The sequence below is a fragment of the Athene cunicularia genome, assembly GCF_003259725.1.
Source record: "Athene cunicularia isolate RWA chromosome 4 unlocalized genomic scaffold, athCun1 chr4_part2, whole genome shotgun sequence".
In the NCBI taxonomy this organism is placed as follows: domain Eukaryota; kingdom Metazoa; phylum Chordata; class Aves; order Strigiformes; family Strigidae; genus Athene; species Athene cunicularia.
In genome coordinates this window covers 6,868,296-6,886,600 of record NW_020799099.1, presented here as the reverse complement: position 1 = coordinate 6,886,600, position 18,305 = coordinate 6,868,296, and the positions used below count along the sequence as shown (strand labels likewise).

General features: G+C 38.0%; 1 protein-coding gene across 2 annotated transcripts in view; it reads right to left on the bottom strand.

The window, feature by feature from the left end:
* Positions 1 to 7,497: 7,497 nt before the first annotated feature.
* The window catches only part of ARSJ (arylsulfatase family member J), a 46,145-nt gene continuing 35,337 nt past the window's right edge, over positions 7,498 to 18,305 (bottom strand). For both annotated transcript variants that reach the window (XM_026848164.1, XM_026848163.1), the window contains one exon: positions 7,498 to 10,062. In XM_026848164.1, coding sequence (XP_026703965.1) covers positions 8,664 to 10,062 — 1,399 coding nt within the window. In that variant the 3' untranslated portion in view covers positions 7,498 to 8,663. The remainder of the gene's footprint in view (positions 10,063 to 18,305) is intronic.

Here is an 18,305-nt window from a genome sequence, read left to right as displayed (position 1 = left end):
GTTTGAACATTATAGCTACTTTCCACTACATGAGATTTAGGCTTTCAGGGCTCCTGGATTCCAAACTGGTTTGCTACTTGAACCAAGCAATCAACAAGCTAAAATAATTCTGAGAGTACAAGCAGAGTATTCACCAAATTGCATTAGCAATGGCTACCTGATAGGCCTCCAAGGTAGCTGTCAATGGGAAGTCATCATTAAGAGGAGGTGCTGTCATGGGAAGCAGAACTGGGTCCAGCCCATGCAAAATGACTACAGACAAGATTCGCAGGTGACACAAAGGCTGCTGGAGTGGTAGAAGGAGAGGGTAACCACAAAGTGATGCAGATTATCTGAAAAATTCATAGAATCGTAGCAATTCAGCCTCTTCAACAAAAATACGTTTTACTGAAACCAGCTATGGACTGATGCACAGAGTATGTGTAACAAGGAATGAAGGCCCACCAGTAGAATGGCTGGAGTGGTGAGAAACCTTAAATTGAGTCACAAAGGACGTGCAACTCATTAGAGGCAGAGGAATATTCCCTTCTTCTCAGGAGGTGATATTTCTTCATTTATGTAGCTTGAGTGAAACTAGTAGTGGAATATTGTATTTACTTTTGATGTCCACATTTTTCCTAGTCTACTGAAAAACTGGAGAAGGTGTGCAAAAAAGCCTCAGGTCCTATTCAGGAACTGGAGAAAGTGCTATACAATGATTAGACTCTAAGGACTCAATCTGTTCAGCTTGTAAAAAAATTAAAGATTGGAACACAGATGTACAATCATAAGAGGAAAACACCAGGTACCAAAGGACTCTTAATCTTGGGGATAAAGATAACATAAGGCTGGAATCTGTAACCAGACAAAAAAATAAAAATCAAATTAGAAAGAAGGCATATATACTTTTAACTCAGATATTAACTATTAGAAGTAATCGATTCTTCATATTTTTCTGCTTTAAATCAGAACTGGGTGCTTTTCTTCATGTTTATTCAAGTAACAGCTCTCTTCTAGTTAAGAAGAGTTGAGTAATAAAATGGGAATTAAAGAAAAGTATAGGAAATGGTAACCTGGTAAAATTGTGTCTTTAGCAAGATATTGTATATTTAACAAGTCTACTGTATAAGCAAACGACAATGAGAACAGTTATTATTTGTTTATGAATTTATTTGAATTTAGGATTATGTTATATAAAATGCCTTCCTGCATACCTCTGAGGAACAATCATGACTAATATGAGAAAGACATGAATTTAAGTGGACTTCCAAGGACTGTCTTCTAGTCCTACAAGTCCTCATGCTGGTGTTTGCTGGCATGGACAAGAAGGAAACAGATGTTGGTGAGATCTCAGCCTGCTGAACCTGTAATAGAGAAAATCTTCCACTGATTTTAATATAACCATCCTACAAGTTTAGTCAGAGTGTGAAAGTAAGACAGTGACTGGAAAGAAAGGACAGGAACCAGAAAGGGTGCTGCTTCATCTAAGCTTGCTCATTATCTAGGGATAACTATTGGATCTTGGCATACTCACATGCTAAAGAGTTTAATGACTTTCCTGTTAAGGAGTTGGTAGCTGAGGCTGTGGGAGGCTGAGGAGAGCAGTGGGAGTGGAAGCAGCACGGCGTGTTCTTCCTGACGCAAACCAGGCACTTCTTGTTCTTCTCATGCTGCCATTCTATGCAGGGGGCAGTTCCAAGCAGACTTTCACATCCGCTGTCAAAAGCAAAATTAAGCATTTAGCCTTTTTCCTTTCAAAGGGAAGGAAAAAAAAAAATCTAGTGGCAGTAAAAATCTCAAAGAAATCATGTTTAAAGACAAAAGGTTGTAAACTGCTGAAGTCATCTGGGCTGAAGGCCAGGGCTGTGCACTCCCTCTGTATCTCTGCAAACCCTTCTTTGTGGAGGTTAACATTTATTAACTGCAGAGACCTTCCTCTGCTGTCCAAACAGAATGGAGATGATTAATTTTCAAATCCTCCATAGCTACATAGTAATAAGAGATCAATTATTTAAGTATATTAGAAATAGGTTTTGCTAAGAGATTACTTAGCAATTTGAGAGACTAAACAATTTGGTAAAGATAAACAGCACCAACCAAAGAGCTCCAATATGCTCTTTATAATCACTAACTATATGCACTCCATCCAGAGTGATAAAATGCAATGAAATCTGCTAATGAAAACCCAAACAAGAACTGGAACCAAACACTATAAAAAAGGTGTCCTGTAAGAGACTTAAGATGGTTGCCCAAAGGTAAGACATTAATAGTTACACCCTCAGCCTTAAAGTTTTGCCAATATTCAAAGCTTTGAAGGTTGGGGTTTTTTAGAAGAAAACCAGATGATGATAGATGAATTATTTATTTAATGACATTCAGTTCACGCTCCCAAAATGCTCTTTTTCAGAAACTTGCCGTATCTGCATTCCAAATATGGTACCAGTCACAGTCTGGTACTCTTCATTTTCTCAGAGCACCATGTTTCCCCTCCTTCTCTAGCCATATTAAAAAATAAAAACATGTCTTGGTTATCTAAAAGGAATGAATCAGTCTATCACATTAGACTTTGGCAAATCTCTCCAAATGTACTGGATTCTGATACCGTCGACATCCTCTTCCAAACTGCGCTCTATATATTTACAATGAAGAACAATTCTTACTTTTAGAGCCTCTTCGACTTTCTCCTGTATGGAGCTCTGTGCTGGCTAATCTTAAGTAGCAGAAGCAAAGCTGCATGTAAAGGAGGAATAAATATGGCCTTGCCAAGTAATTCTCAAAAAGAATCTTTTTAAGCAAATCTAGGGAATGACAACAAACATCACAGCCTGCACTAATTTTAGGTGATTAAATACTTGACTTTTATTGAGACTCTGATGTTTATAAGAAATTTAAAAAAATTATTTTTCAGGCCATGCTGGTATGACATTTCAGGACCCTGTTCACTCATTATGGAAATTCACAGTAACAGTCATTAATCAGTTCTGTTACTTCAGTCACAAGCTAAACTTTAGCAATGTTGCCCTGATTATAATTGAAACAAATAGAATTTATGAAATAACTTTTAACCATATCATGGACTATAACGTCGTTGCAACATTATTTCAGATCCAGGCACTTAATTAGATCTTCTTTCATGTCGTTAACTATGTTTATACCTATTATTATTATTAACTTGCTTGGCAGAGGTGAAAACAAGCATAATTCAGGGAAAGAACATTTCTGTATTTTCACACTGGCCTGCCTTTTGCACAACCCCTCCACTTTATCAAGGCCTTGACATGTGTTCCACAGAGATGAAATTAAATACATTATTGAGTACTGTGCTGAACAGGAATGGAATGCTGAAGTGAAGCTTGTGTTATCTAACTGATTTTTTTTTTTTTTTTTTTTTTTTTTTTTTTTTTTTCCTCTGCGGGTATATGCATTCTCTGCCTGTTCTTAGAAATGAGAAAGTAAAAGATTGAGAGCAGCAAAAGTTACTGCTGTCCTGAGAGTACAGTTCACTAAGTCAGTAGTCAACAGGTATATTGTATATTCCAGCATCTTTCTCTGATCTAATATTATCTTTTGGAAAAGCAGACCTAACAATGATAGTGTAATTTATAGTATGTTTTATTTGATTTGCTTGAACATCACTGATGAATATTCACTGGGTTTAAAGCAAGAGGACAGAATGAACCTGTAGTTAGTCCATGAATATTACATACTGAAAATTACCAAGTATTTATACACAAGTCCTGGAAACATGCAAAATAGTCAGCAGAGGTATATTCCTTTGTTCATAGATCACCATATCTGAAAAACAAAAAATCCTACAGAACATACCATATGTTATTTTCTTCCGTTCTTTTTCTCTTTTCAGAGATTTTCTGAACAACCTCTGGAGTAGAAGTTGTTAGATCCAGTATCCCCATTTGCACTGAAGAATGCCACTGGGAGGAATTCAGTATCTCCTTGTAGTTTAAGGAGAATTCAGACATCCTCATTTCTTTTGTCTAATTGCACAGTGTAAACTGCTCTTACTCTTTGCCATTAACCAAATCAGAAGCTACTTTAACTGAAAAAAATTTTAACAGCAAGTCCATTCCTAGTTTATTCCCTAAATGTTGCAGCCCAGTATCTGACCTCATATGTTCTCACATTTGCTACTGTCTTGCTTTCTGCTGCGGAAAGATAATGCTCTTTATAAAAGGCAACTTTAAAACATGGGTGGCTATGTAAAAGCGTGAGTGTTGCTGGTTGCTAAACCTGCAGTGCGTGAAACATGGGGAAAGAAAAAGCAGCTTATTCTGTGCAGTATGATCACAAACCCCAAGTTTCAGCATTGTCTAGACGATACCTCAGATAACCCATTATGTACAATCCTGCACAGATGGAAACACGAGTGCTCTTTCATCAGCTTGAAATCCAATCAGCACCCATTACTTACAGGACGAAAGAGAAAGTCACTCGGTTTAATGGCTTAATTCACTTTCCAAAAAGCCTCATGTCCCAGCAGATAGATGAATCTTTCAGATGTCTTCAGACGCTAATGACTCCATTAGTTATAAGAATTCATATTCCATGACTGAGCTTCACAACCACATGGACTTTCCCTCAGATCTTACAGCATGACCTGTACGTAAAGACTGCCAGTTTAGATTTACTTACCATTCTTGGCACTTCCTTCTACTGGTCTTTATCTGTAGCCAGGATAGTGTTTTGTCTCCAAATTTATGTCAAACTAAATAACAACAACAACAATAAAAAGTTAACATAATAAAATTATCTAACCATTAGAAAGGTAATTCAAAGAGCTGTAGAATGAAATCGAGAAAAACTGAAAATTACAAATATTTTTCACACAAGATTTTAAAACACAATTCAGCATACTATACTATGTTCAAGGAGCACAGATCACAAGGCAAGGCTTTCTTGCTTCTGGTTTGTTTCGTTGTTTTTTCTGTTTTTTCTTTTTCAAGTTTTTCTTTCTTCCTCTCTTCCCTGCAGTTATCCTTCCCACCCTTCAAGTTCCCTTGAAACGATGATCCAAGATCACAGCTATCAACAATATGTGGAAAAGGATGAAGTATTTTCTTCTTGCTCAGGCTGGTTCTCCCAAAAGTGTGGATGCCACCAAGACCAGATCAGAGTTACCATCAGACCTGCTTTTTCTTGTACCCATATAACATGTGGAGAATAGAAGGCTTGAGACAACTTAAAAATAATAAGTAAATCCTCCCTGCCTTTCCCACCCTCATACAGTCTTCTAGATGTCTTAAAAATGTTGGGTAGAGAGACCACTTACTGACTTACACCAAATATCAGCCGGTTTTCAAGAGCGCTGTTGCCCAAATATATCAGCCTGAGTAAAGTGGTAACTGCCTCGTTATCTCTGTCCAGCAATTAGGAGGACTGTTGGTTTTCTTTCAGAATACAGGACTGTGGTTTCAGCATGTCTCCGAGCTGTTTGCAGTTTACCCTCCCTGACATTGGGCACGTAACACATTCTGAGACACAAATAACATGAGAAATCCTGCTGTGAGAGTGTATGAACTACTTACAACTCTGTAAACAGAAAGTCAGGTTTGAGAGTGTTGTGGTTTAACCCCAGCTGGCAACTAAGCACCACACAGCTATACAGTATCACCAAAACCTAGAGACCATTGTATTGTTGGAGTGAAAAAAGAAGTATTGCATGAGAATAGACAGGAAAATTGAAACACTGTATTTTTACTTCAGGATCTTTTCAGCAAAAGATTCAGGAAGGCTTCCAAACTGTAGGTATTTTCTAACCCACTCTACATTCAACTTTTGCCCTGTACCATATCAGAGTATCACTTTCAAGGGAATCAGCCTAACTAAGAGCCAGTGCAGCCTTAGAAAAGGTACTCCCATTGTGTACTCCACAGACACCCTTGTGGCACATTTATTTAATATACAGGCATGCAAGAACTGATTCGCTGTTTTGCTTTGCACTGATGACTTTCAAGGACTCCCATTTTGTCTGAGAGAGAACAGATATAAATAATTGTAGAATAAAATGTTGTCAGAGAATAATGGTCTCTGATTGCTTCAGTCCAATAAAAGCCAACTCAACCATAAAACTTTCATGGAAAAGAGTGATCATTGATTCTATGAGGATAACACTTCATTACAGTGCCTTGTTTCTATTGTGCCAAAATAAATTAAAATATCCTAGTCCTTCTTTATGTATACTTTATCTTACACATCTAATTTTGGCCTTTTTTAAATGACCTTGGAAAGTTACTATTTCTTTCTAATGCTGAACTCAGTGTGCAACAGGGGTATTTCAAAGATAAACATCATGATTTATGTGTTAAGTTGTAAACAGTTAGACAGCATAATGTTTCAAAATCAGTTCCTGCTTCCTTCTCTCCTAATGTCTATTACTGAAATGTAGGTTCTTTCCCAAACTAGACAAGGTGCATCATATCTACATTTGTCCAATTTGTACATATACCTGTATATTGAGAGCTAATCCCGATTAATTTTAAAAATCTCGCTTTCTCTCAAAGACAAAAAAAGCATGTATTTTCTCAAAGACATGAATTTTATAAGACATTCTGCAGCATAATATCTCAAGACATTATTATAATTTCTTTTAAGGACATCAAGGGCACATTTGGAAAAAAAAAAGAAGTGAGAAATTAGAGAACATTTGAGTTCCTGATTATTCACTGAATAGTCTGCATCTTAACTAAAGCTAGATAGATTTCTAAGAAAATCAATTAGTCCTCTTAAGGACCATGCAATATGAAAAATAACAGAGACAAAACGAACCACATATGCAGATACACATCATCCTTTTACAATTATTATTTATAGGTAACTATTCAAGAAGTCCATTTCTATCTTCTCCCCAGTGTATTCATTACAAAAGCAACTCTAAAATATGACTAACTTGGTTCTAAGTTTTTGTTAATGACAGCTTTGTTCTGCTTTATAGCTGAAAATATGCAATTTAGTAGGTTTTGGCAGTAAATGTCTACAGTTAGTTTCTTTTCAAAAAAGGTCCGGGGGTGTCGGAGCATTGGACATTATTCAGATTTTAGTGTGCACTGATTTTATGAATGTTTAATTTTTCAACTGTAATCCATTTATATAAATGTGATTTCTGAGTCAAGTGAGATGTAGTTGAAAAGCATGCTTATTTTAAACTTTACCCAAATATGTTAGAGCTATTTAACAAATGAATCACCAATTTTACTTAATTAATCTTGAATATGTGCATATGTATTCTATCAATTATCAGAGATCACCAAGAATATGCAGTCAATACATCCATTGATCATCCACGCAGACATCTTGGAAAAGGGCAAAGTTTGAACCATGTTTCAAATTATATACATATTGGAAGGAGAAATTCTGTTTCAGAAGTGAAATGTCATAAAATCATCCCTGTACCAAAAATAATAGTAATAAAAAGCTTATTGAGTTCGCTTAAAATAAACAAGGACAGAATTGCTACCTTTCATGCAAGAAAGAGGCAGACTACTTTTATGAATGCCATAAAAATAAACTATTTTAATAGATACATAAATAAAAGGTTTAAAGTAGAATTTTCCCCCCAAACATAAAGATGGCCTAGCTTCTGTACAGAAACTGAACAATATTCCCGTGACTACTAAATTAAATAATCTTTGTTACATTCAAAATAATTGGAGGCAAATACATAATGAAATGATGCACCTGAATCATTCTTTCTCATCCTAGCAGTGTATACAGTATTTTCTTGTTTTACAGTACTCTGAGGATATGGATCTGTTAAATAAAACTCTGAATGACCGAGTGGAAATAAAATCAAAAATCAAAGGAAAAAAAACCCAAACAACCCCAGCACCCAAAGGGTGCTTGTATCACCCAGTAATTACAATTTTAATGGGAGAGAAATAAGTATTGTGCTGTAAAATAAATTATGTCTTTTACATATTGTTGCATAGTTATCTTAAAGTGTTTAAATATTACATTCACTTTGGTGATGTGTTTTTGTCTATGCCTATAATAAATTATATATGGCCTGTGCTAGCTATGTGTTGCATAACAACCTTCTGGTTTTACTACAAAAGGGGGAAGCTTAGCACATCTCGGAAATTTTAAAAGTATTTCTGATTTATGTAAGACAGACAGAGTCTAATTCAAAGCAGCTTTCCTCCTATCATGACCCCCTCCCCAGCACCTCTAAAAAATTACTCTGATGGCTTCATATTTTTGCTGTGATATATCAAAAACTGTCACAGGTTGGTGACTAACACTTTCTGACCCACAGAGGTTCTCAAGTTTTGTTATTCCTTTCTCTCTATGAATCATCTGTCAGTTTGAGAACATCTGCCATTAACATCTCCATACTCTCCAAATATTCCAACAAACTTAAGCAGGGAACTACCATTTGTTTATGAAAAATTAGATTACTGAAATTAGGTGTTATCGCTGTTGTCATCTGGAATGTAGCTGTGATGGGTGAGCACCGTTCATCCTGCAGAGGAGAAAGTTTGTCACGTGGATGCTTACATACACTCAAGGCAGTGTTGACTTATCTTGTGCTGGTGAAATCAGAGAAAAAAATTAAAAGGTGACAACTTCCATCCATAGTGCAGAGCTAGCATTTCTAGTATATTCTGTCAGAAGTTCAAGAAAGTTGGGCCAAGCTGACTTAAGACTTGGCAAAAGAGTGTGCTTAGGGTCTATCCACCAAGACGTGAACGGCAATGTAAAGATTGCCCTTTTTTCCGATTTGCTTTTTTCTTGTTCTTGTTCTTCTTTTGCTTATTTGCACCTTTACTTTTGTCTGATTTCTTTTTCTTTTCATCCTCCTTAAACCATGGACCCCAGACTCCTCCATTGAGCTTCGGGTTACTCCGAGGGTCCTTAGGTGGGTATCGAACAGGAACTGCAGTCTTATTGAACTGTGACAGCCTCCGCAACAACTGCTTCACTACATCTGGATACCTTGCAGAGAGGTCCACTCGTTCATACGGATCAGCAGTTATGTTGAAAAGCCACACTGTTTTGCCAGCTGACCAAGAAACGCGTTCGTTGTGCCAGCGGTTGGGGCCCGCGTTACTGAAGGCCTGTGGAGGCACCCAGTCACTATATCCCGGATTTCCTGTCAGTAGTTTCCAGTGATTCACTCTGATGGCTGACTGAATCGCAGTGTTCCAGATCCCATAGCCAGCTGCCCAGGACCCATTTTTGGCTTTGGTGTAAATCGGGTCGATGTTGTGTAAGATGTCTACCCGTGGAGAACGCCTGCCTTCGCTAATGGTTTCCCATATATCATAGCCATCCAGCTGGATATCTTCGTCGATCTGGCCTTCTGCCAGCGTGATCAAAGTGGGGAACCAGTCTGTAATGTGCACGAGCTCCTTACACACAGACCCTTTGTTTTTTAGAAGGGGGCTATGGACAAACCCAACAGCACGGATACCTCCTTCCCAATAGGTCCCTTTGCTTCCTCGGAGAGGCCAGTTACTTCCTCCAGCCATTGGCTGCCCGCCGTTATCCGATGAATATATGATAATGCTATTCTCATAGTAACCATACTTCTTTAATGCAAGGGTTACGTTGTTTATGGCTTCATCCAAACAAGCTAGCATTGCAGCATATCTTCGCCTGTTGATGTTATTTATTGATCGATAATGTTCAAAATACTTGCCTGGTGCCTGAAGAGGCGAATGAACAGCCTGGTAAGCAATATATAAGAAAATAGGTTTCCTGGGGTTATGAGAAGCTAAGATTTGTTGTACTTTTTGTGTGTACATCTGTGTAGAGTAGATGCCGTTGTCATGATCCCAAGCTGCATTGTCGTTCTCGTACAGGTCATAGCCACATATCCCTGGGCTGTCACATTTGAAGTGAGTGTAATAGTCGCCGCTGCCTAAGAGTGAGCCGAAGAAAGTGTCGAATCCTCTCTGCGTGGGCATGCATTCCCTGCGATAAAACCCCAAGTGCCACTTGCCAACCATGTGTGTTGAATAACCAACCTCCTTCAGCTTCTGAGGTAGTGTGACGTTATCCAGAGGTAAGCAGTTGGGCTGGGTTGGCCGTATAATGGAGTGCTGAAGGCCGGTGTGTATCTGGTACCTGGAGGCAGGGAGGAGACAGTCATCAGGCAGGACAAGGGGAAAGAAATGCTCAGGCCCTTACGCACGGATACCCATGTGCATAACTGTGACCGAAAATAATCCTATGCATGCAGCAATTTTCTCTGGAAATATTTTGAAGTGCACATGTCAAAACCTAACAAGATCATACTATTAAATTTGCTGAAACAGGAGAACAGCATCTGTTTCACTTCACAAGCATTTAAGAGTGGTTCCCCCACCTCCTTTGGCCGGTGGGCAACAACACCGAACAAGAAACATGACACAGCAGCATCACACACTTTGCTTCCTGCTGGCCTCTTTTTTAATGTTTTAATTTCCTTGTAGCTCTGAGCAATGTCAAAGGAGGTCAGAGGCAATGTGCTGCCTGTGAACCATCATTTGGGCACTACTATTTTAAGGCTAGCTGTCAAATTCACAGACCTTTATGGTATCCCTTATGTATAATCCCAACCCTAGAAAACAGAACGATTGCATTGCTTTTCTGATCACGAACTACAGCACTGACTGCGGACCAGCTCTCACAGCATGCACCACACTGAAAGCCTGACAGTCTGATTTCTGGTCATCCATCATGCAATATGCATATGGGCTGTGACTTAGCAGAAATATTACTAATATTACAACAACTGAGTCAGTCGTCAGCATGTACATGATGGGGCCCGGCTCTGCTCTCTCCCGAACACCTACAGTCCCATGCTCTGGCATTTATCTCCTGAGTAAGAGGCCTAAGTATGAACAGATAGCAAGTACCCTGGCCAAAACTCCAGGATGCATATGTGCTTATGAAGGGATCATTTCATCACCGGATTTCTTGTTCAGCAGTCATTTTCTGTCCTTGCCTTGTTCAATGAAATGCTTCCTTCCATGAACTGAGCTAGTCAAAATACCTATATATACAGGAGCATAGATATTTTGAGGTACTTTTTTTTTTTTCCTCCACAGAAAGCTTTCACATGTCCCCATTTAACAATTATTATAGAAAATTATGTGGATAAATACAATTTTTACAGTGCCTCATAATGTACTAGTGGTAAACATATATACAGCACATAAATATGCTGGACTTTGAATGTGTCACAGCAGTATATTTAAATATAGGATAGGATAATAAATTCTGCAGTGCAGTACAGTCTATGTGTAAAGAATACATATGGCCTCCATATGATTAGAAAATGAATTCAGCATGGGCAATAGTAAGTATCAAAAACCAAGGACAAAATCCATTTATATCAGTTTGACACTAAAAAATAAAATATAACAGCACATTGTAAATGAAAGATGACTTCTCCCTGAGTGTGAGAATAGATTAAATTCTCAGTCATGACTAGAACAGCTAGGTCTACCAATACTGTGGATCTTTCCCCAAAACACTTTATTAATTTGTGGTAGTAGGAGCTGGGACTTCCTGATACATTCTGCTAGTATTGCCAATCTGATCGGCCTCCTGAGCTATCTAGAAAATTAAAAACATTAGGCTCTGTCTGTCCATAAATAACTTAAAGTCTGCTTTTATATGATGCCTTTCTAGCCAAGATGTTAGAAGGCACCATAGATGTCTTTAATGCCTGCCAATCTGTAATAATTGTGTAACTCCCATTTTATTCTTGAACTTATTTCCACCGAACCAGAAGCTTTACCCTAACTAATTTATTGCAGAAGCTTTGGGTGTTGCACTCCTCTGCTTTAAGCTAGCCTGTACTTGGTACACTGCAGAACTGCTGCTTTTCTTTGTCTCTCTGGCACTTTTTCAGAGCATTGTTTCTGTCACCAGTTTGTGGATCTGGAGCCCTGCCTTCCAATTGTCCCCAAACTCACAAGCTCGTGCTGACACAGGAGATACTGCAGTAGTCAAAGGATACTCTCAAAATGACGGGTTTCTGGGATTTACACTTCGCTTTTGTAAATGAAATGTCACGTACACACAAATACCCACATCTCTTCCATGATTCAAGTACAATATTCTCCTTTTAAAACAGGTAAACTACAAGAAGGAAACCATGCTGACTAATGGCAATGTCCCATATTTCAGTTCACTCCGTCTCTGAGAGTCCTCAGGGAATTATGTTCACAAGACATTTCATTTCCTTCCCCTTCTCCTTCTTCTGCCTTTTAAAACTAATTCAGTAAATTCCCCTTATTTGATCCAACTGGAAAATCCTTGCCCCATCCTGCTATTTTAGTAAATAGCTTTTGCTTTCTTAAACATTGACAGCCTTCTCCATCTTGAGATCAGCCCCCAATCCCAGCCAGCCAGTTTCTCCCCTGATAAGCTAATTTTGCTGTAAGTCAGAATTTTCTCTAAAGTCATGCTGTTGTAATAGAGATCCTTCCATCCTTCTTCTCGACACAGAAGTTGAGCCTGGGTGGAATGGGCAACAGCATTTGTGACATATTGCAAATCAGTTTGCCTCTTGACAAAGCCTGTGCAGAAAGTACGATAATCATACAAAGTTAATTCTCATAAAGAATTCATAAACAACATGCAGATTCCTCAGATAGGTGTTTCCAATTATATATCCAAGCATAAAATTCCTAAAAATTCCTACACTCTTAATCTGACAAATACTGCATCAAAAAATATCAAGAATTAGCCTCAGTCATACATAATTATTCTTAGGAAAATATCTGGCATGGAGCAATGCATCTTATTTCAGCAGTCCCCTCAGTAAGTTATTCAATATGCTGGCTACAATGCACATATAGCGGTCCTGCTTCAGCTCTCGGCTGCTGTCTTTTTTCATGAGACTTGGTGTGTTTCCCATATGTGTGTGTGTGCATGCTATTTATGGCATAGCTACGCTTCTGAATATACATATATGCACACATACAAACAGTATACATTAAAAAGGGGTCTGCAAAATAATCAATTATAAGTGAAAAATATTTCGACTGTAGAAATGTTTCAAAGAAATACCAACCTCTAGTAATCAGAATATTCATCACTATGACAAAAATGCTCAAGATTTGTTCACTTTTCTGTGCCATATGCCTTCCTAATTGATCCATTATGTGCCGATATTACTTTTTCAGTGAAAGTACTTTGTTTTCAAAGGACTTGTAAACTATTAATGGGAAAAGAAAGTAATCTGATCAAAAGACAGTGATTATATGGAAGTAAATGGCATTGATAGCAGTAGGAAGTGTCTCAACATTACTAATTTGAAACTATATTTAGACTGTGCAAGAGAAAAACTGAACAAGGCAAAACATAACAGAAATAAGAGGCAGATGCTGATTTTGGGTGAGTTCTTTAGAAGATAAACTCACAAGTTCACTAACTGCCATGAAATACATTCTATATACTTCATCACTTTCTACCACAAGATTAGCTAATTCATTAGAATAAATTGGTTGAATTTAATCCCGAATGCAGAAAGCAAGTTATGATCATGAACAGTCTGTAATTCATTATGATAATTACAGCACTAGTAACCAGTTAAATATAAGCAAATGCTGACAGGACACAGAATCTAATTTCAGAGTTTTTTAGACTTTGACCTTTATGGACAGTATTTACGTAAAGGTAACAGACTGATAATATTCTGCATGAAGTTCAGGGTTCAAGACTTGTGAATACTTTATACACATGTACTATAACCTCTTTCTTCCTACCCCTCCAAGTTTCTAGATGATGGCTGTCTCTATCAGATACCTGAAATTTGAAATTTTCAGAACAGGAACTAAGTAAAATTTATGTGAAATGTTTTAGCTAATAATATGCACACTGAAAATTAATCTACCCTCACTACATGAGGATGGCTCTTCTCTGCACATTTCCTACTCCTATTTCTATCTTACTAGTGTGGAAGCTGTTCAGATGTTTACAGTAAAAACACTGTTACGACTGTTTCAACTAAGGCAGCTATTTAATGTTGGTTGACTATTACACCGCTTTGTTTACTTGTTTGTAGAGGAAACTTTAAAGCAACGGACTCCCAGAGGGAGTATCTTGATAGGTCCTTTGCTTCTTGGATGCTGAGAGAAACATTTCAGAGGTTTCTTAAAATAAACAAATAAATCCTCCATCCTGAGTGTGAGCTCATGATACTGCTTTCCAACATGATTTCCCTTCCCATTCTAATCTAGAAAGACAGAAAACTAAGCCAGTGGCTTTTACATTACTCCTACCTTCAGTCTCAAGGTGCAGAGACCATTAAGTTGTAAAAGGTCAACTGTACCTTCAAGTATCAGAGTCTTTATGGATGTAAATCACCACGGGGACACCACAGTCAATTTGACCTGAGCTTGAGGAATGCATTAACATTTGGAGGCTTAATTTCCCCTTTCTGATGTCCTTAGCAAAGCTAAATTAGTTTCCCAGTTCTCTTCTGGAGAGCAAACCAAAGTAGAGAAGTGGATCAATGACAATAATCTCTACACATTTTCACTACTATTCCCCTGAAGCAGAGAGCAAGACTTAAGGTCTGTATAGTAGAAGAGATTGTGCTGGCATGCCTCACGTCCCCATGGTGTTTATGCAGTCTTAAACATATGTAGGCCAAAACAGTTTCCCTTAAAAAAAGTTTCCCAAAGGAGTTTTCTATTGAGTATTTTCCCCCTTAACTTCAGGGTGGGTTCTGTACTGAGAAAGAAGCTGGGATGTTTCTAATTTTGTAATGTGCATGTACAAAACTATTGATTTTAAGCCTTCATAATTTTTAAATACTTCATTAATTGTCTTCAAACTGAGATTCTTTTAAGGCTCACTGAAGATTAACAAAGAAGCATAGTCTGAAGTTTCTAATTTCAGGAACTTTTGCTAGCACAGTTCTAGTTAGTACATGTGGAAAATGTATTTTATTATGCTTGCATAGCTCAGGATATGTCAAAAACTTTTTTTTCAATTTCTAAAATAATAAACTCTAGCCTAGGATTTAGAAAATAATATTTTGAATTAAAAAAAAATTGCCAGGAGTTGCAAACATAGCAATAGCACCAAGGTATGCATGCCATTAAAGGGATCATTATTGATGATTATGCATTTCCTTATTAAAAAGGGTAAAATACAGCAAGTAGATACCAGTCTATAACATAGGCTTAGGGACTGCTAAAGAATGCTCTTCGACACCTTACCTGAAACTGTTGTATAACACAACAGCTAGAAATACAGCTATTTCAGATGAGTAAAGAATATAGGAACAGGTGATGTTTTTTGCTTGGAGGTTCCCAGTCCTCAGAGGTCCAAATTAGTGGGGAGAATAAAAACCCAACATGCCACTTGCCGCCACCAAATCATTAGGACTCAGTGTCCAGTAAGGAAAAATAGATATAATAAAGACTTCTTTATAGTGCACTGAGGCTTTAGCATGGAGTCCACAAACCCTAATCGTCTGAAGAAGCCGTTCCTTTGGACAGATATGTTTACTCTTATTTACCCCAAAGTTGTTTTGAGCTCTAAGATGCTTGCGAGGGAAGCAGAAGCTGTCCGGAAGCTCTTCTGCTTTCAGTCCTCCAAACAGACTGGTGAAGAGCATAGCAGAGAAATGCAAAGTTCCTGATCAGACATGGGCCAACATGAAAGGATCCCACAAAAATGATTTTGCATCAGAAATATTCGCCATAAAGCCTACACGTTTTAAACTGAATCTGCTAAGGTTTTTAAAAATAAATCAGGGACTAAAGCGGCAAAAAGGGCAAGTTGACACTGGAGACACTGTGGCAGAGGACAGAGCTAAGCTGACTTAAATAAGATGAAAATAAACCTATCACAGCCTGAGATGACTTGCTGCAAAGCAGTCAGCAAGTATCAATACATGGACCCTTCAGATTGATAACAATGAAAGCCATAGCCTGTAGTCACAGTGCCTCTTTCATTTTATATTAAATAAATTTACTGATAAGCAAAAATTTTCATGTCTTTTTTTATTTCCAGCCTTTTCCTAACTTAGATGACAAGTCTGGCCTTTGCCAATTTCCACTTACCATGCTTCCACGAGAGCAAAAGCAGGCAGTAGGCATTTCAGCATTTGTTATGGTAGCAAGTTTGAATATCTGTTTTAAACAAGACCAGGTTAGCTAAACTCTGTCAGTCTTCAGTATCGATGGTCTATGGCAAATGTGTACTATTGCATGTGCTACATTTTCTAAATGCTATCATTAAAATTTTGGTTTTGATCCAATATAGTCTTCTCAGAAACAATCTTAAGGAGCCTTGAGCCTATACTATATAAGTTACAGTTTGTCTTTCAAAAATAGCAGCTATGCAGCAGTGCAGGAGAAAGTGTTTTTTTCTGCCCTAAGTTCCGGATACTTGGTTCCAAAGTAAAGTTACAGCCAAGGCTTCAGTTCAACACACAGTTTAAATAAGAATGTGATTTCAGCCAGGTAGTTGGCTGAAACAGGACCAAAGTAAGCAATCGAAGTTTGTGCCATGAACATGAGTGATGCTATAGGTATGGAAATAACTCTCAAGTCAGCCGTGAGCATTTTGTCCTTGTTAAAATTCTGAAAAACACTAAAGAGTGAAGGAAACACCTTCTACATTAGAACACGACCTGTCACAAAACCTACTCTTTTGCTGAACAATATAAATTCAGGGCAGAAAGGATGTATTGGCTTATGCTGCCTATTTTTCTACTTGCTTAAGACTGTGGATAAAATATTCTCCCTATCTATAATACTGTCCAAATGGTTTGAATTTGATATGAAATACTTTTACTGATACATGCAAATGGTACTATAGCTAGGGAGTTACTTCTCTGAGATAGTGGGTGTGTGACTTACAGAAGAAAATCTTGTAGAAAAAAGAGGAGCAAAGACTCATTACCAGAGTATGGAGGCAGTTCTTCCCTGGAATATGAGTTATGGCTGGAGGGTTCAAATGAGCCCTGCTCTAGCAAATGACTACAGAATACTGTGCCACAGCCTGACCAACACTGCTTAATTTTTTGTAGAAATTTGAGGGAGGCAAGGACTGTCCATTTTCTGAAGTACACACGATTCCTCTGGTGCCCATAGTCCTGGTTCCCAACTATTCAACTGACTGACTGCTGAATGCATGCTGGGATGAGGCCTGGGTGCATGTCATTGCCTCAGGTTTCCCGCTTTCTCGCTTTCCTTGGGAAAGAAACAGAAGAGGCATACAGGCAGGGAAGCCTGAGTCAATCTGAACAGGCCCTTTGGAACATTTTCTCTGCTCAAGTCTTCTGTCAATGTTAAAGGTATGTTGGAAAAATCTCTATGAATCCGTCATTTAACCATTTTTATCTTCTAGTTTGTAAGTTTAAGATTTCTGGGGGGAAGGCGAGTTAACAATGTAGATGGATCAGAGAAGCAAATTGAACATTAAAGACTAAATGTGAACTCCAAACCTTTGCAGGCTTTTACTGTGTCAGCCTACATAAAAAAAAACTGAAGTTTTCACACGCAGACATACACACACATTCATTTCCATCTTCAGCTGTATCCCTTGAATTTTTATATGCTATAAATCAGAGCAGAAAAATACCTGCTTCTAAACCAAGTGTTTACAGAAAAAATCTAACGCAAATTATTTACTGTTTTATCACTCTGGCAGTGCTACTGCAAACATTTCACTTGAAATATTCTGAATCTTGCCCTACTTTCAAGTTTTTGGGGGGTGGTGGTAGGTGTTTGTTGTGTTTTTAAATAAGTTAAGGCTCTTCCATCAACTACAGGAAAAGAAAAAAGGTAGTGATTTATTCGTGGGCTAATAATGTTACCCTTTTTGTTCTAATAACCTTTTTCCAAGGTCCTACTGGAGTTGAGGTATCCTTGTTTAACCAAATGCCATTTGGATTTTGATGCATTAACTCAACCTCAAAATCATATGGAAATTATGATCTCATGCAATCCCTGACATTTGGTCATTTGAATAATGTATATCACTTGTACTGTGAATGTATTTTTATCATCTGGCACCTCAAAATGCCACTCAGAGTTACATTAACAAAAATAAACATTCATCAACAGCAAGAACCAGAGGGACTTCCAGGGAACTTGTTGTGGTGATTCAGAAGCTCCAGTACAGTGATGGACCCTGCTGCTCAAAAGCTGGAAAACGAAGCAAGAAAATGGTGTTCTTTGTGGCTCTATATTCTCAACAATTTTGCATCTCAAGTATACACACCAGCTCTACTCTCTTTTCCCAACTCCTGCTGATGCAAATGGCACCCCAGGAGTGAGGCAAAGCTTGGTGAACAGTGGGAAAGAAACCGTTGTCTCTAGAGTTGCTGGCTTTAAAGGAAAAATTGCTGACTG